Raw genomic sequence first — 23,324 nt, 5'->3', positions numbered from 1 at the left:
GTATATCAAATTCATGGAGGTAGTCTATATCGAGACTTTACCATTAATGTTGGACATTAAAAAAAATCAGTTTAAATTTTAAAAGTTTATTTATTCAAATATCTATCCAAAACGCTTTCCTTTTCACTGGCCTTCTCATTATATTCCTACATTCGTCTTCGAAAGAACTATCCGCGAAAAAACCTGTTTTGGATTTATTTTTTGGTTGTTCTTTCTTTGGAGGTGGCACAGGAGGATTAAAAGCCATCTCGGACATACTGAAATCGGTAAACAGCTGTTCGGCAGTACTAGAACAATAAAAATTAATTAGAAATAAAAAAATGAAATTAATCATTTTACTGGTTTGGCGTTTTAATTATTGAGGGTGTCATACGAGACCGTGAAGAATCCATCAAATTATCACATGCATTTTAATTTTATGACAGAAAAGTTAATCTAAGTCCAAAACTGTAATCAGTAAAATGATCCCAAAAAAGTTCTTATTCAATTAAAGTTGAGCAGATGTAAGACTCACATTACCTCTTATTATATTCTCCAGGGAGTGATGCTTCGCCTGTAGAAGGCGCACCATTAGCTATGTTTCTGGCGAATTTACCAACAATTGGATGGTAATGTCTTGTCAAATAAAGTAATTCATATAATGCACTGCTCCAAGCATTCGAATACTCAGGATCATCAATTTCTGGGTTATATTTCCCTTCACCAGTTGTAGGATCAAGATCTAGTAATATATCTGTTGATCTGCAACCAGTTGATGAAAAAATAACAAGGGTTCTATAATATTATTTAAGCCTTACCTGGAAAGTTGTATAAGGCTTTTAATTATTCCTAAACAGCCAAGTGTACCATCATGTGCCAATTGTAGACATAACTGAGATAATCTTTTTATAAATCCTAATATTCTTTTATTGGTAATCTTTTTTCTTCTTTTTATTAACGCCTCACTTAACGTTCTTATCAATATCAATATATTTTCAGAATTTTTGGAAGATACGTTTATATTGAGTAATTCTTTATAAAGTCCATTGTAAAATCTAGGGAATATTGTGTGTTAAAATAATTGATTCAAGAAAACAGTTCAAAGTTTGAAACAAAACTATTGATAAATATCAATCTTCACCAATGAAAATTAATATAGAATTCACACAAAAAATAGTTCAAAAAAAATATTTTTTCTATTTAATAAAACGTGCAATCAATTCGCTCGCAATATGTATAGTAACTTATTTTACTTTTTTGTACGCACCCAGTATATATTTTTACATCACGTGTTCACAGTATTGGTAAAACTGTACTGCCCCAAGTTACCAACAAATTATTTTACTTATTACTTGATTTTTTAACCAATTTTCTAATTCTACAGTCAAGTAGATGAAAAAATTGAATCAAATTTGACACCTTTTACCAATAAGTGCCAGTAGAATACTTACTTTCATATATTATTGTAGCAGATACAAATTTAACCTCTGTATAAACATTAAGTAAAACAGTGATTAAGTTCAGTTTAAATTTCTGTTCAGTTACATCACTAATTACAACTTCAAAATAATTTAGAAGTACACACCTTAATGGATCTAGATTCAAGGCTTCTCCTTGTCCTCCTAAAATAGCAAAAACTGTTTGAATGCAATGTAAATGTTCTCTGTAACCCAGCCAATCTTCTTTCAAAAGATTATCCAAAACGTTGACTATATCTACATAAAACTCTAAATTGATACAATGTGCATACCTGAAAACAAATTATGTCAATTAATAAGGGCTAGACTCTTTTATGCCTATCAGTTGATACCATTTGACATTGAAGTCTTCAAGGACAACTATCAAAATTTGATACTGTGCCACTCCTATTTGTTAGATATAGAAAAACATAAGTTTACAAAATACAAAATTCTTAAATCTATGCCTATTAGAGATTAGCAGAAGCAACATATACAATTCAAAAACATTTATCTGTAATTCAAATCTGAGGTTTATAGTTGCGTTCCTTTTGCATGAAATTTTAGATAATTTGAACTTATTTAAGTGTAGTTCATTCCATTTGACCCACCATACCAAAGTGAGAACAAATGAGCTGATATCAGCTCAATTTAGAAAAAATCAGATCATTTCCAAAAGGAACGCTATAAATGTGTTACCTAATAAATAACAACTGAAAATTTGCCATAATTAAGAGGGTATTATATAATATTCAAAACAGCAATTTCAGAGTGGTAAATTTCAAAGGAATAGCCCTCAATAAATTAGATTTTATGTTTTTCAAGTATTGCAACCCAAAATCCAAATTAATATTTTATAACTCTTTCTGTATGTCTTACTTTGCTAATCCTTCTAAACACACTCCAAGTGTCTTCGTATTATTGGAATTTTTCAGTATCCTGAAATATATGTTGAATACAATTTTAGTGATTTCTGTTAGATTTTTATGTTTCGCTTGTTTATTTTCCTCAGCTTTAGTTTCCAGCAACTCCTTTTCTACTTCCATTAACTTTTTCTTTCTCTAAAATTAACCATTAGTGGTATGTTTTATTCTAAAACAAACAAACTCACTTTTTTCTCTTTTTTTGATAATTGTAATATTCTTGATTTTCTTGACAATAGTTTCTTCTCCTTCACCTCTTGCTGTTTTTCTTGGTCCAAATTTATATCTTTTAAATTCAACACAAGAAGAACTTCCAGCATATCAGGATTAATGTGAGCATGTTTTTTTAAATAATTATTGATTAGCCTAAGGATCTAAAACATGATAACAAAATACATATTGTTATAAAGTCTGCACATTTACTTTTCCCTGTACACGAGGAGAGATAAATTTGGCAAATAGACGTTGTTACTGGCCAAATACCTCTATTCATGGAAGAAGAACTGACAACAGCAGTGAGATCTATGAAAAAGTAGACCTGCTAGCACTTTAACACAGAAAGAATACGTGACAAGGAAAAAGCCAACAGATTCATCAACAAAGTCGGAGTCGTGAAGTAAGGAAGAATAGTGACAATGGACCAATGGCAGCAGAGATATGAGACAGATCTTACCATATATGTCAAGGGCTGGATAGAGAGAAGTAAGGGAGAGGTTAATTATTACCTCACCCAACTGGGGACACAATTACTTTCGATCTTACCTGTTCAAACAAGGAAAAGTAGAGAGCCACACTTGTGTCGCTTGAGGACAAACCACGGACAACACAGAACAAATTCTTCATATGCAGTCATTGGGAATTACAACATGGAATATTGCAAAAAAGATAGGAAAATTCACTCTTGCGAATATTATTGGGATTATGATCGCAAAAAAAGAGAACTGGGGCGTCATAGCTGAGTACATAGAAACAATTTTATGGACAAAGAAATGGTGATAACCAGTTCACACCAAACATTAGTTGAAATATTACAGAACAATGAACATATAGAGCAAATGCAAAGCAAAGAACAGTCATGCTGTGGAATGCTAACGTGGGTCCAGCATGGGAACCTCAGAGAGTTTTAGATTAAAGAGGAAGTCTGAAAATTTCAATTACCTTCAGAGTTAATTCCTCTTTTTTATCCTCTTTGAAAATTGTTTTGATGGAAGTCTTGACAATGTCCCTAACATTTTTATCGTGATTATTTAAAAATGGAACAATAGCTTGAGCAATATTTGGAGAATAATTAAAATATGGATGTGTGATCAATAATTCACACATTGCTTGTACTGCCAGTATACCAAGTTTCAGTTCATCCTGTAAAATGAAGAAATTATTATAAACAGAATATAAATTATGTCATTAAATAATACTTCTGTTCTTGTTCTTGAATCACCTTTCTTGTTTATTAAAACTAAAGAACATTTTTCTAATTTTTGAAGGTATTTTTTGTAATACAGTAGTAAGGTGTCTTCATATTTCTGTAGCTTTAAAGTATCTTTTTTTACTAAAAATTACAAATGAATTAATAATAAAGAATTTTATAAAAGTACTGTTACTTACATTTCACTCCTTCTGTATTAACATGTTTAATTTCATATGATGGTAAAATATCCTTAAATATTTCTAATAATGATACCAGGATTAACTTTTTCACTGAAACATACAGTTGTGCTGTTTCATCTTCCATGAGAGATAGCAATGTTCTTAAATTTGTCACTTTTTCTTCGGGATTTTCTAGTAAGCCAGAACTAAGTGTGCCAATATGAATTTTTATTTTATTTATTAATTCATTACGCTTAGATAGTAACTGAGTTGCTGAAATTGGACCAGAAAATTCAAGTTCCGTATTTTCAAGTGAAAATTTTTCTTCAGCATCTTCCTGTTCTTCAGCATCTACTTTTTCTTCTTCTGCCACTTCATTTTCTTCTTCATATGCATCATCTAATAAAATATTTTGTAGATTACTTAGTTTCGCATTTGAAATATATATTACCATTTTCTTCAAAAATCTGTTGTGGAATAATTCCATTTTTAGTTTTGATAGGTAACAAAGTTTTAATTTTTTTATCAGGTTCATGTTCATCCATTTGGTCTTCATACTGATTTTCTAAAGATTCATCATTTACTACCTTTCTCCTTTTCAATTTAGGACCTTCAGAACTAAAATTACATTAGTAGACAACTCCTGTATGAAAATACAATCTTCATACTTACCTACTGAATTTAATTTTGTTAAATATATTATAAGATCTATTTGTGATTGCACTTTTTAGAAAGTTTATATCATCTTTATCAACCATATCCAGCATGTCTTCTCCTTGATCACTATCTTCAGAGTAATTTTCTACAGGTTTAGGTTTCTGTTTATTGGGTAAACTATTTAAGTTGTTGATTTTAACATGTTTGGTTTTCTTGATATTACCTTTATTCACATGTTTGTTCGTTTTTGGGTTACCCTTTTTAATTTTAGATATTTTTGTTTTCTGCAAATATATAAATAAATAGAAATAAATTTTAGATACTATCATTGAAGACTTACCACAACCATTTTTATAGTAATAGCTAATTAAATAACTTTCACACTGCAAAAAATGCACATTGATAATGTTTTCAAAGACATAACCTTAAATTTTCTTCTTTCATTTTGTGTCAAAATATAAGTGGTCTGTTCTTAAGTAATTATACAGCTTGGGTTTTTTATTTACAACAGGGCTTCCCAAACTTTATAGTTGGAGACCTCTTTTTCATGCAAAAATCCACAGCGCATGAATGAAAACAACTATAAACTAACTACGTTTCTATTTGTCTGAATTCCCATACTATGTATATGGCAAAGAAAAAGCAACATTCGTTGGATAACATTTTTATTTTTAGAACAAAAATGTCATAACAAACAAAAATCAATTAATTATTAATTATTCTAAATAAGTTTCGTTCCACTTACACTTTTTAGTTATTCCACTTCCGCGGGGTACTGCAACTAATTGAGAACTTCTTCGTCATTAATTTATTAATTTCAACAGCTTTCAACTTATATAAATTCAGGATATAAATGTCGAGGAGCGTGGTCAGCCAGAAGAAATTTTGTATATGTTTTATCATCTGATATAAATCTATGAACTTAATTTATTTTAAAACATTTTCTCAACTGATAAAAATTAACTAACAATGAGTCCGTCCTCATTCGAAAGTAATACATTTCGAGGTTATGCTTTGAATGTCACTTCAACTACCAATTTTTTTTATATACTCCAGTTTGCTACTGTTTATTTTGGATATTTGGATTGTGCTTTTGCTTTATTTCTTTTGTATTTTCAGAACCGTTTAAGCTTGTATTGTATCTAAATGATTTTTTTAAAATTCCGTTTGTTATTAAAAAGTAAGGTAAGTTCGTGTTTACTACATCGTGTTCATTGATAAATGTTTCACCGAACCCCGAATTATTTTGAAGTATTTCTGGATAATTAAAAGGGCATTTAAATGTTTTTAAATAACAAAAGTTTAACAATGGTCTAGAAGGTATTGTTGAGATACTAGGTATTAAATGTTATGTGAAAAAATCGAGCCAAAAAATCAAGGTAAATTTTAAAGGTTATATTCTGGAAAAATGTTTTGTATTAAGTTCTAAAAGTCAACATTAGGAAGATATGAGCCAAAGATTAGTACTATGATATTGTTTGCCATTTTTTGGTATTTAAAGAGAGCTCAGATACAAAAACACTCTTTAATTCTTTGTTCAAATTAGTTTTATAGAGGAGGGAACATGATTTGAAAAGCAAACAACCATTTAGTATAAATCTTTATATTTCAGAAATAAAATTAACAACAGTCATAAATCAGCGCAGTCAACTGGAAGGTACGTCAATGACTAATAAAATATTTTGGCTATCAAGAAAAAAATATATAAACAACAAATAAAAATATAATTTCAGGATTAAATGAATTCTATATTTTAAATAGACTTTTATGTACAGCCATATATTTATATATAAATTATTTATTCGCGTATGTACAGCATTAGTCAGTTTAAACTGCAAATATTTGTAAATCTGTTCATGTATACAAAAAAAGTTTCTTTGTATCTCAAATCCCACAGTTCTTTATTTATTCACTCAACCATTCAACTTCAAAACAAAATATACAACTTTCAATTTATAAATGCGAACATTAAACAATCCTCATCTTAAAATAACGTTTTCGTAGAAATCTTTACCCTCCCTCGATGAATATCTCTTGAACGGATTCCAATTTAATCTTTTATGATGATGGTGGATGTTATTGTGTTGAGCCATTGACCCAGAAGGACTAGACATGCCACTTGAAATTCCAGAACTGCTACTATGTGTTGAAACAGAGCCTTTATTTGTACTAGGAACTTTCGTTGGCTGTAAACATAAATATATGTAGGATGGTGACTAAAAAAGAAAACAATTTTCTGCTGAAGTAAGACTACTGCAGTAATAAACTGGGACAAATATTTGTAGAAGAGAAAGCAACAGTTAATCAAAAACAAGCCTTTTTGTAGTCCTGGAACAATAACTCTAAACTCACATACCAGCCAACTAAGTTGGAGATAAAGGTAAACATCTCTGATTTGATTGGTTAGTGTCTTGAGTTAGTTCTAAGACTATTGTTAGTGTTGGGTGATTGAGGCTTGGTTGACTTGTACCCAGGCTACAGTTGTCCACTTTTCGTTGTTTGGTGCTTAGTTTAAAATGATTTTTTCAAAACTAATGAGATATTTGAATACGTGAGGCTAACCTTAAGATAATTTCTATCCATGGGAGTTACTAACTTCAAATTTAAAGATTCATCAGTATTTTTGATGAGCGTTACAACTTCGTCATGAGACGACCATTTCACGTCTTTGTCTGCCACAGCGACAATGAAATCCCCTTCTTTGATGCCACCAAACTAGAATAGAAGAAAAACAGTTAGAAAGATGTGTATGAGTTATGAAAAAAGAACATACGTCTGCTAAGGAATTTGGTTCTACAACAGCTACAATAACCGGAGCATCTCCTCGCAAAGAGAATCCGAAACCGTCTGTAGTTCTGCCTTTATGCAGTTGTACCAATCGTGGAGCTGTCCAATGTCTCTTTGCCGAAAATATAGCTATGGGACCTAAACTTTTGAAGAGATCTGTTACTCGGTATTGAGCGAAATCGGGTGGTGTTAGAGATAATTGAAATTTCGTTGCAGCTAAAAAACAACAAATTTGAATCCATTGTACGGTTGTTTACAATTTATTTTAATGTTACTTACATTGAATTTGGGGAGGATCCAGTAAATCACTAAAATCGTCTTCAGTCTCAGTAGCAGTATATGCATTTAAAGCTTTTTTGTGAGCAATTCTTAACACCGATGTAAGTGCTTGTTTTCCTTTCAGTTCCCTACACATCCGATGTTGTCTCTGACTCTCCTCATATAAAACTAAGGCTTCCCTTAAGTGCGCTCTTCCTACAAACAGAAAAATATTGTATAAATACTACACTTTCAACAGTAAATAAGTATCGTGAGTAAGAGGAATAGTATCATTAAGAACTATGTGACTTACATTTTTTTCTCACCTCATTAGTTTGAGTTACAGGTTGGTAAAAGTTTCAGAAATGCGTAGTGGCTTTAAAAGCACTATAAGTATCAATTTTGTTAAACCAGTGAACTGGTACTAGGGATTTCAAAAATATGGTACAATAACAGAACTTCTCTTTTTACTAGCACATCAAATATTAAGAAAATGATACTGTTAATGTTTTGATGATATTATAACAAAAAAACAATGTATGCAATAAAATTTATTTCTTTTATCCTTAATCATGTCCCAAAAATCATCCTATATATACAGTTATATAAATAATGTTATAACTCACCCAATAATCTCCTTTCTGATGCATCCTTGGGCATTCTGATATCTAGTTGCGCCATACCATCTATTTCGACATGCATGTACAACAACGTATCTTTCGTAGCGTCCGACATTTTTGCCGCATCCTCGTGTAGAATCCCGGATGCGGCGAAATTGTGCGCCATGCCTGTGTAGAACTCCCTTTTGACTTGTATTAAAGACGACCAACTATAGGGCACGAAATCTCGCACCGTATCGTGATTGATGAGCTGAGTGACATCGTTGTAACATTCCGAAAGATGTGCCGCTTCTTGGGATAGATCTAAACAGATATCTACTGATCTATTATCTTTGGATTGGAGTTGGAGTTTTTCTAGAAGACATTCTCTGGCTTGACACTGAAAAATTATAATTAATATTCTTGTATGGAATATATGAGAAAAGTATATTTACCAGCATTAACTGTACAAACATCTCCAACATGGTTGGTCCCAGATCCATGGATGGAGCGTTGGTGAAATTTTCGTTTATATATCTAAACGTACCAGCTGCCCTCAAAAAACTATCCACGGCTGCATCAAGTCCTTTGGCTGTTGATCTATCTTGTTTTGCACCTATTTGTGTATATACAGCGCCCATATTGAATAGTACACAGGCTTTTTCAAAGGCTACGGTTCTTTGACATGATGGCACACCTTCAAATTTCGAATATTAGTTAAAGTATTGAAGAATTTTTTGATGAAACAATTTTTATCTAAATCTATTAATTCTCCTTAACTTTCTATTTCTTAGACCTTTTTATATACATATATATCTCGTGATGTTTTGTCTTCATTTTAGGTCTCTTTACATAGAAAATCAGTTTAAAATAAAAGGTAAAAATTTGACCTTTCGACATACTTCGGTTTTTAACAAAATATTCTGTAGATTTATTCTTTAACCTATTTTCTATGAAAAGAGACAAATCATCGAGAAATATGCTATTAATTTATATATTAATTATTCAACTACTTCCTTGATGTCTTTCAAGTAAAGGATAAAACTAAACATTTCTACAAGAAAAGAATGAGGTGAAAATTCCATCATAAAGGATAATAAAATCTCTATCGTCAAAATGTAGAACAGGAGCCGGTGTGATTTGAAAGGAACTGAATATCTAAATGTTGTACATATTTAAAATTGGGAGTAGTATCTTTCAAGCGCAATTACGCAATAGAGGAAGCTGTCAGACTGCTAAAGGAAAGTGGTGAGTCAAGACAAGTCAAGCCTCGTTGAACTTTCTACTCCATGCTAAACAGCATAAATATTAGCATCAACACAGAGAATTATCTAAAATTACGTGCATTTCTTAAATGTTAATCAGTGAGCTTAAAAGGCAGAAACTTTTACAGCAGAACAACTTAAGAATATCATAAACGAAGCTTCAGATGAGGAATATGGGTTCTTGTCGTGCAAATTACAGGCTTAGAAGACTTGCATTGAAAAGCTAAAGTAACACCTAAAATATTAATATACTCACCAGTTAATGAATCGAACCATTCAAAATATATTCCCAGTGATCTATCGGGTGGAAAAAATCTTCTTTCTACGAAATACAACTGGTTATAGTACCTAAAAAGTAGAGCTATTCCGCTTGAATCTCTGAGGGGAGTTCGAATGGCTTGCCGCGTATCCATAAAATCGGAAATCGCATCTTCATATTGGTTCGCATCTTCGCTATAGTGCTCCAAGATGAAATCTTTGAATGGATCTCGAAAATCGATTTCTTTTGTTTCCTTTAGGCCCAAAGGAATCATAGGCATGACAGAGTCAGTGCTGGAACATTAAATATATAAAATTAAACAATCAAAAAACACAATGGAAAAGATATGTCAACATTGATCTCTTATATCTTGAGAAATGGAGTTGAAGAGATTTAATTGTCATACAAAAAATAGCGAGCAGTGTGAATTACACGTTCAGTGAGTGCTGAAAAAAGCTAAGAATATTTGTATTCTCAATTTAACGCTTATTTCGCCGATTACCATTCATAAAAGATTAAAATTCGTTTCGCTCTATTTAATATATCGTTCTGTCTTACCGAAAGTATTTAAGAGTATATATGTTTTATTCATTTAATTATTTTAGATCATATGGAATCAGGTTTTTTATGTGAAGTATATAGAATTTATTGATGTTCAGTTGTTTCGTCCCGCCACGTCAGCAAAAGATTCTTATTTCCGCCGTTCAGACCTCTAAAGAAACCCTATTCTCAAATTATTTATTTTAGTCGATAACACGATATTGTTTTAGTAATTTCTTGCCCAAATCATATAGTTGTTTGCAGAATGTAGCAGATTAAATACGATTTCATCAATTTATTTGTTTATCTTGTAATGTCGAGTGAGAATAAAATGACACGGAAGTGGGTCAGGCCAAGAGCCCTCAGGTATTTATGAACGGATATATGTTAATAGTGTCGGCGTACGGTAAACAGCATCATTTATCGATCAAGGTTACTTTGCTTTGTAATAATAAAGATATTATATGAATAATATTTCCCATGACTTTAGAATGCAGTTTACAAAAATGCTTTGTTTTATAGAAATCATTGAAACACGTTTACTTTAGAGTGTCACGCCAAAGACATCTATTTATTTTATTTAATACAAGACAAAATCTTGGTTTGAGATAATATAATAGAGAAAAATAAAAAAAATAGGCCTATCTTTGTGTAAAAGGTCTACAACTTCCACTGTTTTTCCAAAATAAAAAGAAAACACGGTTGATCAACTTTTTCTCACTCATACCCTTTGATGATTCCAAAAAAAAACACTTTGTCACTCTTCCTGATCTATTTGGATTATGAAATATCACGTTACAAATAAATATGGGTTTCGTACATTTACAAACAGAAAACTAAGAACAATTCACTACAAAGGGATGACGAAAATCTACTTCTTAATCTTCTTTTATATCGTCGACATAAGCGGTATAAGCTTCGTATAATATGGATACATCCAATAACCACGGAAATAAAAATCTTAATAACCTAACCAATTGTTTATTTTTCTGTTCTTGTTTTGATTAAAGAAGCCTCGTCGATGAATAAGAGCTTTCAGTTTCTTGTTCAACGGAAATTTATAGTATTATTTAATTAAACATAATTCTAAAACAATGGTATGAGTTACAGAAAACTACTATAAATAGTTATGAATATACAATAAAACTTATCAAATAATTTATTACCAACAATTTCCAAGCAATAAATTATAAGTATCATGAAATTTTATCTATTCATTGCTTATTAATTTTTTGTATTGCAATTCCTATCATCAATACAAAAAAGTACTTACGTCTCGCGTCATTTTTAGTTTTTTGACACATATACCAGCAACAAAAAATTGAATAGCGTGGTACAGGGCCGGATTAATATTTTATAAGGCCCGGGGCTAAAATAATGACGGGGCCCCCTTAAGGAATTCGAAAATCCGGAAAAATTTACAAAATAATATCAATACGTTAGATTTGTGGTATCAACACATCAAAAAATACAGAATGATTTCCAAATGATGGGGCCCGGGGCTATAGCCCCTCAAGCCCCTAGCTTAATCCGGCCCTGGCGTGGTAAAAATGACCTTGAGCATTTCGAACAAGTTAGCGGTTAGGCTTCTTTGTATTGATTTGCATCAATAGTATGAAAAATAAACTTTGAAGCGTTCAAAATATACTTGAAAAATCTTTGGTACAAGTATGCCACCGCATAGAATCTGACTGTTAAATATACAGTTATTGATAGTTTTAGTTCAATAACATTGGCTATAAATAAAAAAATATGTATAAATATAATACAGTTATGTGAAATCATACTATTCCGTTCAATTTATCGCAATCACATTTTGGAAACTATAAGCAATGAAATTTAAAAAAAAAATGTGGTTGATTTTTGTTCAATAACACGTAAAATACACATATCCACAGTCTGTCTATGTCTAAGTTATAAGTAAATTTATAGTCTTACTAATACCTTAGTTGAACCAGATAATTCAACACAAGACATGTAATTCTATATTCAAGCTAATGTTTTATATAATTTCATGCTTTTAGAGACAACTTGAAAAGATTGGCTCGAACTAAGCAACCATGTTATGTTTGTAAGACGATTTTACGGTTAAAATATGTTTTAATTACACTCATTCATAAATTGTATGAAAAATATATGTAAAAGCTATACACTTGCGAGAATTATATAATTAAGAATGTCAGGGTGAAACATCATAAACAAAATCAAAAATCGGGGTATTTATGCAGAGGAAGTATTAATAAGCCTATGTCTCGAACGTACGAGGACGATTTGTCTTTCCAGAGATTTACAACACTTTACTACGGTGATTATATAGTTTTGTTCGCGGTAGATATCCTGAACATGTTCTGTCCCCAGATTAATGCGCAAATTGAGCGTTCGCAGTGCTTATAAGACAGGATTCAAAATACTGTATTCGTCGAGCACAGATTTCTAATTCCGAACGTGTTCTGAATACGTCCAATGTAACCTCGGACATGGGTAAGGATTGTATTTCAAACACATGGTAGTTGACTTTATATTTACAAATATCAAGAATAAACCTTAGACCAGTTAATTCATATATACATTTTATTCTCCTAGCTATTTTTGAATTCAAATTACAATTTTAGACATTCATAAATCGTTCGTATGTTCAGAACTTACTGTGAACAAAGCATGCGCATTTGACACGTCCAAGAAATATTCAGAATACATTCGGAATGTGTCCAAATTATCTACCGCGAACGAAGCTTATACTATTAGTTTCCGATGTTATCTGTCATGTAAAGAAAACTACTGTCGTTGTTGCTTTAAACTTTAGAAAAAAGAGTTTCCACTGATATCCGGATACTACGTAGGAACATCATTATTTATTAGAAACAAAAATACAGCAGAAACAATGGATTCCATCCTAGGATCATGCTCCCAAATAGGAAATATTGTCATGCTGTCATGGGTGACAGATTTAATGTTTATTAACTGTTCAGAAAAACGAAAGAACGATAACTAGTCAATATTATACTGATTATACGTTTTGATACCGAACTTTTTGAAAGATTATTTTTTGAAGACTTTGAAAAAAATGGAAACGTGCTGAGCTGTATAGAGTTTTCATTGAAAAGTAATCGGCCATTCTATATGAGGAGTAGTTAAGTAAAATTTATCGAGTGCCATAATTAGTACATATATTTTATTTTATTTTATCAACATTTGATATAAATAGTGATAATAACCTCTAATTCAGATCACGCCATCGGTTAGTACTTAGCACTCACACGTGCATGGTTGAAATACTTAGTGACATTAAAATGTTTAAGCCAAGGTGCCTGATTGGTTTTGTCAAGGGCATTTGCCTTGGGTCGTTTTTAGTAAAACCCGACGGGTCTCTCAGGAAGCGTGCTATCACTCACCTGTCACTCTGATACAACTCTACTGAAGAGTTCAACTCTGCTAGTTGTTCCTTCAGCAACTGAAGATTCGAGTTGACAAAACTCAATTCTACGGCCACAGTATCTCTCAATTTCTTATTAGTGGTTGCTTTAAATAAATTTTCAGCACCAGCTCGCAACCGCAACTCTTTGTTGATCTCCTGGTTGAGTTTTGATCGGCGATTTTGGAGTTTCCCTCTGCATGTCGCCACTCTCGGATCTGAACCCTGAAATGAAAGGAGTTTGGTTAATTTAGTTAAGTTAGTCCACTTTGGTGTTTCCTTGCCACGTTCCCAATAAAAAACTACCGACTGGGACCGAAAGTATTTATTTATATATATAAATATATTATAAGTATAATAACAAAAACAACAATGTTCTATAAATATTTATAGAATTTATTAAAAATATGTTGGGTACGATGGATAAACGTAACTAGGAGAAGCAATATGAAAGCCGTGATCATATTTAGTTAATTGATTCAAATAAAATGATGGCCCCATCAACAAATGTGGTAAAGGAGTTAGGAATAATATTTAGATCGTTCCTGTAACATTTTCATAACAAAGTACTTACAGGACAAATAAAAATTTCCTTTTCCTTTTTATTATTTCGAAAACTTTGTCTTTGCACCCACTTTAGCATTTTCCGCGCAACATTTTCTCAAATGAAAACACTTCTAAAAACTCACACTTTGTTATGCTGTCTTATTATCTTTAAAAGGCAATTGTATTGAATAAAGCGCGTCTTTCCGCCGTGACAGATCATCAATAAATGTAACTATGCAAGCAAAGTACAGTTTCTTGCGATATGTCTGAGAGCGCATTTAATAGCCGGGGAGATTCGATTGAAACAACCAACGTACTATACTATAATTTCAATCGTACCAAATATTATACTCTATATTTGTTCAATAACTGTTTTCGTGTTTAATTTTACTTTTCTAAAGTTCATGTATGTAAATTTGTTTTTTTAATTTCCTACGTTCTCTAACAGTTTTATTTTCTGAAGTGCTACATGTATAAAACGGCTTTAGGATAGGACCTTTTCTACCCTAGTACACAAATGGGTAAATACGATCGTTTTGTTATATGTTTGGAACTTTTGGAAACATTATTAATCGTTCCTCTGTTGTTATTTATGATTAATTCTTAAGCGCAGCGTAAGTGTGCCGGTAAGTGTGTAAGGGCCGGCCTGGTTTGAATTTCCGATATTAATAACGATCAATAATCTCATTTCGCGACGTCATTTTATTAAAACTGGAACGTGTAGATTGGTCGCACTTCGACTTCATACTGAAACCACAAAGGCGATGCCGCTCAAAAAAACGAACAAGATCGAAGTTCGAGCGGCGCGATACATTGCGTCGCGCGACGTTGAGCGGTGGTCTTTGGAAAATAGAGATAAAAAAATTGAAATGAAAACTTTCGGATGCATTCGAAAACATATTTGATTAACGCTCTTTTGAATGGTAATTGTCAGAACCAATCGTGGAATATCAAACTCAAAAAAATAAACCAAAGAAGTTCTAGTTTTGTTGTGGTAAAGGCAACATCGATTTTTTTATAATTGAATAGTTTCGGCACAAATAACTGTCACAAAAGGTTTGGGAATCGTGAAGATCATGTAATCGGACCAGCTCTGCTTACCTAAACAATTTTCTAAATGTCCACGAGAATCACTGCAGGAATATGCAGGATATGCTAAACAATTTTTATTAGAAAAAATGTAAAAATTTTGTTATTTTTCAATCAATTTCTCCATCTATAACTCAAAACTACTAGCTTACAAGTTTTCATACTTCTTAACTTATGTCGTTGATTCTAATCTGATAATCCGTACTAATACATTTATTAAACATATGCATTGTAAAACGAATATCACACTTAAGACCTATATATGTATATATAAATGAAAAACGGTTATAATTTACTTGACTAACAGTATATCTCATTTGAATTGGCTTCAATGGTAATCAGAGAGAATGCGAGCGCGTGTGCTCGACTGTATTGCCACTTTTTTGGTCTTTTTGCTGCTTTAGGCAAGTTACGATATTTAATCGTAAGTAGATTTGTGTCAGCTCTTTTCATCGCATATTTGTTGAGCTTGTAAACCTGGTTAATCGACAATTATTCATAAATCATTTAAGGAGTACTCACTGACATTAAAATCGTATCAAAAGCAAGCAGAACTCATTTTGTATGGTATTTTGTGGAGTGCGACCTTTATTGCCATAACTATTGATGAAAAACTTAACATTATTCAAAACTAAGTAGTCGGTGTTGAATTTAAGAAGAGAAATTTTGATAAATTGGCAGGGTGCACAACGAAAACATCTATAGTTTATTTCAGAAAGATATAGAGCAATAAAATCTCACTTACATAGTTTGGCATTTATCAGTGTAAATTTCTCTCGGGTTGGGGTCAATATATGGCTTTAGCCTATCATTATCCATTCACAAACACTGAAAATAGTGTGCCAAAGGCGTGCCGGTAGGATACTCGTAAAAAGGAAAGAATTTTATTTTAACAGAATAAAAATTAGTTAGGTACACTTTTTTTTATTGAACATTATACATCATAATATTATTCGTCATGACACGCGAATGTTTATTACCGTACACAAAGAAATTTTGCGCAAATTCAAATGTTCAACCTCCTCCCTAGAGCGCTGACTTGGCTCCTCCTAATTATTATGTGCATTGGCAAAGAAGTAGTGGCTTGGAAAACAACATTTCGCTGAAAATGAGAAGTGATATTTTGGCCGGTAAATAATTATTTTCCCTTGATGTGCCTTGAGATAGAATTTCTGCTTGTTGACACCGAACATAAATATAAGTGATAAAACGGTATTTTTACTATGAATTAAACATTCTGTACATAGTATTATATGAAACTAATTACATTTGATTTATAGATGCTACGGATATTGGTAATTATTGTAAATTTGTTTAATCGTTTTAATCTCTGTAAACAATTGGCGAGACAACAAAAGATTCTTCTGGAGAAAGTTTAGTGGGTATAAAAATCAAATTCTCTTTATCGACATCATTTATCGTAGAATTGGGTCCATTGTAAACGAAAAGCCCCTCGGCAACTATAAAAAAGCGGTTCAAAATGTTTTAACAACTTTTTTTATTATCAGTCAACGTAATAAAAACTATTGTTTCATATAAAACTTTTCCTATGTTTTTAAAAATGACTTCTGGTTATTACCAATGAATGCATTAAATAGAGAAAAGAAAAAGCTTGAATATGGAAATAACTAGTTGATTTTTTGAATGTAAATTTACATGAGGCAAAAAATCATCACAATTATAACATTTACAACAATAGAATTATGGTAATTGATAATTAGAAGTGTAAAAATACGTGCTATTTTAGTATAAAACACATTGTAAATATATTCAAACAAATATTATGTTGAATGGTATAATTGGTTTCATTCGTGCCGCTTCTTAATTAATTTATTTAAATTACTAGCACTATATAATGAATTTTACTATTAAAGTCTATATATAAAGTATATACAGTAACAGAACTCAGCATATGTGGTCAAAGTTTGTTAGAGCACATCTGAAAACTGTCAAGGTCAAGTGATAAGCTACGACGGTCGACTTATACTAAAATCAATAAGATTAATTTCGTATTATATAGACCGTTACATGAACAACTTAATTATTTTTATTTAATTATTATGGAAAAGGTAATAAAATAATTTCCTTAACAATTGCTTCGTTATATATTAAATTTACGAAAAATTATGTGGAAGAGAAATTATCTGTCACAAATAAAATGGTTAATCGAGAGGAACTAATAAAAATCTTTGAATTCTATTATGGTTAGTTTGTTGGTGAAATCGGAGATTATTCCCATTAGTTTTTGTTCAAGATTCAACTAACAGAGACACTTCAACTTGAATGCTTCAATAATACCAATTTTTTTAGCTTGGTAAAACTCAAATATATATTTACTCATTAGCTAATAATGGATAGAAACGTGGAGGTTTTTCTCCTTTCAGAACCAGTACATCTAAAAACCTTACACGTATTGATGACAATAAAGAAGTAGATAAACATGCACGTAATGTGAATATTAGTTATAATGGTAAATCAAACATGAACACGTTAAAAGGAAAAGCGAAGCAGATTGGGTTGAGAAAATTAAGTGCTAGAGGTACAGTACTATGATTATAAACTATTATAATTATTGGGACTATTTTAATTATTCTCCTACTAGACTCTGCTTGAATCAATTTTATTGTAGATTAACATCCTGTATGTATATTAGCTTCTTAGTAATCTTTATATGGTTGTTAAAAACTGATTAAAACAATCCAATTAAAATTAATCTGTTTGCTGTTGTTAATAGGATTAAAGCAATAGAATGAAAATAACGTTGGTTTTGCTACCGATGTAGCGATAGAACACGCGAACCACAGCAATCGTACTACAAAACTTACATCTATTTCAAAGTGTCCACTTCCTACATATATTTTCGAGATAAACCATCGCTAAGATGTGTGAAATGTTGGTTTTTCTCCAAGGCGGTTGATTATCGAGTCGAGGAAATGAAGCACAAAACTGAGAAGTAAGACGGATCAAGATGCAACAAAGTGCATTTGATTCAGTAGAACCCAGGAAATAAGAACTGAAAATTGCATTTATGCAAGTGCATCTCGATTTGATAAAGAATTTATAACTCGAAAAATATTGCGGGAAATGAGTTCAATTTTACTACAGGTCGCTGAACACGAATATCAACAAAAAAGGTCTACGAGGTACCTGGTGCATGTACGTCGTGTAAATTCATCATGAAATTGGCCGAATTTATATCTTCTGGAGGTTTTAGAGATCTCTGAATACAAATATCACGACGGCGATGAATTGCAAGGTACCTGGTTCCCGGGGCTGCTGTGTGTACAATTTTTGCGAGCGATACTGCAGTGTAAACCATGCTTCCTGTATCCACTTGCATTTCAAAATCGGTTTATATATTTCACGAGTTAAAAATTTTCCATTTTTCAACCATTCGACATTCCTGGGGCTCTTCCGATTCGAACCCACTTTGTTGCATCCGTGCTCCTGCTAAGAAATTTCTAGGTTTTGCCCATTTTCGTGCTTTATTTCGTTCAATAATCATGAAATGCGTGGTTGGTATTTTGAATCATTACACCAACAAAAAAATAATTGATGTATGTAGTTCATACACACGGCAAAAGTCATTATCATGAAAAAATTTAACTGCTGTTATGGGCCTCAATACATTTGTACTGATTGCAAATACGCATAAAAATAATGATAGAAAAAAAAAAACGAAGAAGCGCTTATTATTTCACGACAATTTGGTGATTGCAGCACGATCTCAAAATATTCAAATTATGACAAATTCCACGACTCCATATTGCGATCGAAAATCAATAGAGTTTGCAAGCAGAGTAACAACATCAAGTGAGTTTTGGGAATCTAATTCATATTCCACGGGACGAAAAATTGTATCTGTTATCAGGTTGTTTTTAAATAAACCAAGAAAAACAGCATATAAAGAGGGCGGATGTAATTTGGGCGCTAAAGGATTAATGTAATGTAAACTAGGCGCCAAGACCGAAGGGTGATTTTAATCCTATGTGTATTTTGGGCGCTAACCGACTGAAGTACATGATTTATGAAATACAGTTATTTATTAAATCACCCACATTTATAATAAGATATATTTTTGTATTTTTAGATTTTCCTATAAGAGAAATGACCTATTATCACTTAAGGTCTGAAAAAATGTACCGTTAGAGGGGGCTACTTTGCACTTTTTTTAAATGAAAAATCTGCCCTTAATAAAGTTTCCTCACAACATTTTTGTAACACTCTACAGAATAAAGTAAATTTTATATTTCTTTATATTTTTATTTAGTACTTAAGTACATATAAAATAAGAGATTTACATAACCTAACCTAACCTACGTAAAAATTTATCAACTTTCCCTCTATTGGGTTATTTTATGACTCGACCTACCTGCACTTCTTAGCGCCGAAAATACGTGTCGGATTATCTACCCTTCTTGGTCAGACAGGTAAAGAAGGATGGTTAGCGCCCAAATTACACCCGCCGTATAAAGAGTAATATAATTAACCAGTTCGCCAAAAATATTCAAAAATGATTACAAAATGTGACAAATGAATTCAGTATAGCAATATTTTATGTACAACTTATATTTTTTATAATAAAATTGATTAGAAGTTAGATAAATTTGTTTATTCATTTATTGAACCAGCTGTTCCTCGATTTTTTTTGAGACTTTCTGAAGTTATTTGCGACGATTTGAACTCAATAACAATATACTATAATAGGCATAACGAGAATGTGTCGAGGAATAGGTATATATTCTCAAAAAATATTTTTGTATTAAATTGTAAAGGGCATTTGAATTGGCTTTCCGCGGATATGATGAAAACGATATTTCGGGTAATCTTGGTATATTTCTTGGATTAACTTCAATTTTTTTGACTGAATTAGATGCAACTCGAAATAAACATTATTTTAGTGGAACTCTCTCAACATTTAATTGTTCAATATATTTTTGAAATCTGAAGACGTAAAGTAGTGCTTGGTGATCCATATTTTTGTAGTGTGGCAACCGTTTCAACAATCCATCATTTCAGGTAGATCTCTCCCCGGTTATTTTAGCTACTACTTTTCTTTTTAAATGTGGTCGAAATCTTTAATTCGTCTTGTTAAATCGTATATCGGGCGTGACAATTTTCGTCATCGATTTTTATTGACTATTAATTTTTTTCATTTCTATTAATGGACCGCAATAAAATGTCTTGTTACATAAGAATACTTTAATTTAAGAATGCCTCATATTTATAGTTTATCTCACAGAGTATTCTAAGTGCGTATTAACGAAATACATCACTAAGCACTTAACTTTCTATTGTTATTTCTGAAAATATCTTTATCTCTCGTGGAATGCTATTTTTAGAACTAGAATCTCGTGCAACAATATGATACAGGAAAGGAACTGCTTAATAAACCTAAGTATTAATTTTAATTTTTTGTATACTTCACTGAATGATGATGCTTCTGCGCTTCAGTACACGCCAGAAAAGTATTATTATTGCAATGAGATAGAATAACCATTATTATTTATATAAATGTTTTCAGATAGCCTTAACTGTAACCTAACTCTATGGTTAGTTAAGGGAACTCACCAATCGAAAAATAAAATTAGCACAAAATAAAAGTAGAATAAATTGAATTTAGAAACGTGTGTTGCCAATGCATACTTCTGATCAAGTCCTCCAAGTAATTTTCACTCACTCTGGTTCTCCAAGACCTACGAAGTTTCGTGTCCAAAAATCTGCTGGAAAAGTTCTTGCTTCAGTTGTTTGGGATTGCCATGGAGTAATCATGATTGATTTTTTGGATAAGGGTAGAATAATAACTGGAGATTATCAATCGACATTACTGATCACTCTACGGGAAAAAATTAAAGAGAAAAAACGCCTAAAGCTATCCAAAGGTGTTTTGTTTTTGCAGGACAACGCCCCTGAACACAAATCTCATGTTGCCATGAATAAAATTTAGCTTTGAATTACTAGAACACCCCCCTTATTCACCAGATTTGGCTCCGTCCGACTATAATCTCTTTCCACAACTGAAAAAAAGTTTGTAAGGTTGTAAATTTTCTTCCAACGAGGAGGTAATAAAAACTGTGGAGGTCTGGTTTGCAGAGCAAGAAGAAACATTTTTTTGGGAGGTCTAGAGACGTTGCAGGTTCGCTGTAATAAATGTATCCAATTAAGAGGAGAATATGTTGACTAATAAAATATTTTGACATTGAAATTTTGTTTGGTTCTATAGTAGGCTAAGAATTTTGAATTTTTGACTTTTTTCAATAAATTTTTGGATTAAATATGTTTATTATGTAGGTAATTTGAATTTGTATGTATGTATTTGATTTTTTCTTTTCTGCTCGCCCTCTCTCTAACTCGAAACCAGTCGTCACCTAACTCGAAATCCTCTATAACTGGAAAACTCCGTAGCTCGAATTTTTTGCCTTTCCCTTGAAGTTCGAGTTCGAGAGGTTCTACTGTATATGTTCATACCATGAATTGAGAGTTTCAACATTTAATTCAGAAATAAATAGTTTAACTTCAAGGCAAACTGATAACTTCTGATAAAACAAATTATTTTTGTGACACCATACTATATGTTTATTTCATTACCTTTCAACCTATAACCGTAGGCAGTAAATATTTGCATATTAAAAATGCCGAGACTCTCCCATTTACGAAAACCTGTTAATGTTTTCGATCGGATTTGTTTGCCATTGGTATTTGTGGCACACTTATCTGATTACCCGATTGGTTGGTTTTGTTTTAATGAAGAACATAAAAAACACCGTACGCATTTTTAGTTTTTTGCAACTTTGTATATGTTTGTATTGAAATAAATTTGCGTAAAAATTATCGGCACGCAATTTTATTGTTTGGAACGTCACACGTTTGCATTCTTTATTTTCTACGTCTGCTCAGAGATATCCTATATTCGTTATTCAGCATTATTAAAGTCTTTATTTTTTTATAGAAATCCTAGTATTTTTTTTATTCGTTTCTAGTTACGGACCTGGTACGCAATGTACAGTTATATCAGGAAGAAAAACACCATCAATGATGAATACAGAAACTACCACTGGTTCGTTAAAGGCTGTAGGTTTTTCTAATCCACACGTAGGCTACCATCCATCGTCATTCATATACATAAGTCTTATCTTTCAATTAATTATACGTATGAATTATGTATGCGAGGCCATTTCCTGTTGTTTTCGTTGAAAATACCAATCGGCATGCTATATTTTTCTCTCGCTTCTCACTACATGTTAACAAACGGAAAATATATGATTAAGGGGATTATTATCGATATCAAGATGCAGAGAAGATATTTTTTGATCAGTAAGATCTTAAAAAAAGTTTTAATTTGGTTTATGGATACTGATTTTGAACTTCTCTTGGTTGTAATGTTCGGGAAAGACCTGCTTTGGTAGCTGATTCCACATGCTTGTACTTCTCCAAAGAAATAAGTCCAATAAATTGACGTTATTGGTGTTTGCAAGCAAACTTGGTCTTCACGAGCCACGTCTGTCTGTCTGTCGAGTAGATCTTGCAAATACTGCTCTAGGCGGAATTATTTGGGACAGCTCGGAAAAGCATCTTCCATGGTATTATCCACTGTCCGAGTTTTTGATCCACTCTGAGTCGCCAATAAGTCAAATTACTCTTTTCTGTATTGAATCGAGCATCTTTAGGGTATGCTTGGGAGTCAAGCTCCAAATGTACCAGCAGTACTCCTAAGATGGACGAATCTGGGCCTTCTAGAGGATTAGAGGTTATAAATCAATGGTATTTGAACATTATTTTACTATAAATTATGATGAAATGCACTTTTTGCGTTCACTTTAGATACTAAATCACTCAATAAGTCTGAGACTGTCACACATAAGGCGCTACCATATGACGTTTAAGAAGTACCAACTTTCAAAAGTGTACTATGTGTAAAATTTCATGACATATCGATTAGTCAGGAAAAAGTGACAGCCAACCAAGT

The 23,324-nt window shown here is 31.9% G+C and overlaps 2 protein-coding genes across 7 annotated transcripts in view; both read right to left on the bottom strand.

Annotated features, from left to right (window-relative positions):
• Nucleotides 1-70: 70 nt before the first annotated feature.
• Nucleotides 71-5,052, bottom strand: LOC130898251 (nucleolar complex protein 3 homolog). The gene is made up of 12 exons (XM_057807404.1): nt 4,944-5,052; nt 4,619-4,887; nt 4,398-4,564; nt 3,965-4,345; nt 3,775-3,908; nt 3,518-3,718; nt 2,548-2,733; nt 2,316-2,497; nt 1,565-1,729; nt 798-1,034; nt 520-741; nt 71-287 (listed from the first exon to the last, which is right to left on the bottom strand). The coding sequence occupies exons 1-12, from the start codon at nt 4,950-4,952 to the stop codon at nt 95-97; spliced, it is 2,346 nt and encodes a 781-aa protein (XP_057663387.1). The 5' UTR covers nt 4,953-5,052; the 3' UTR covers nt 71-94.
• A 1,138-nt stretch (nt 5,053-6,190) lies between these two features.
• The window catches only part of LOC130898229 (rhophilin-2), a 48,718-nt gene continuing 31,584 nt past the window's right edge, over nt 6,191-23,324 (bottom strand). For 3 of the 6 annotated variants that reach the window (XM_057807343.1, XM_057807352.1, XM_057807362.1), the window contains 8 exons: nt 13,704-13,948; nt 9,769-10,064; nt 8,703-8,944; nt 8,275-8,647; nt 7,670-7,864; nt 7,377-7,606; nt 7,166-7,318; nt 6,191-6,789 (listed from right to left, as the gene is read on the bottom strand). In XM_057807343.1, the coding sequence (XP_057663326.1) occupies nt 6,583-6,789; nt 7,166-7,318; nt 7,377-7,606; nt 7,670-7,864; nt 8,275-8,647; nt 8,703-8,944; nt 9,769-10,064; nt 13,704-13,948 (1,941 nt within the window). In that variant the 3' untranslated portion in view covers nt 6,191-6,582. Of the gene's footprint in view, nt 6,790-7,165; nt 7,319-7,376; nt 7,607-7,669; nt 7,865-8,274; nt 8,648-8,702; nt 8,945-9,768; nt 10,065-11,038; nt 11,198-13,703; nt 13,949-14,297; nt 14,500-23,324 lie in introns of those variants that run through there. The other 3 variants (XM_057807372.1, XM_057807389.1, XM_057807380.1) reach the window with 3 other exon arrangements.

Source organism: Diorhabda carinulata, chromosome 1 (genome assembly GCF_026250575.1).
Source record: "Diorhabda carinulata isolate Delta chromosome 1, icDioCari1.1, whole genome shotgun sequence".
In the NCBI taxonomy this organism is placed as follows: Eukaryota; Metazoa; Arthropoda; class Insecta; order Coleoptera; family Chrysomelidae; genus Diorhabda; species Diorhabda carinulata.
The sequence above is the reverse complement of the archived record's forward strand: the minus strand, read 5'-3'. Positions and strand labels throughout refer to the sequence as shown.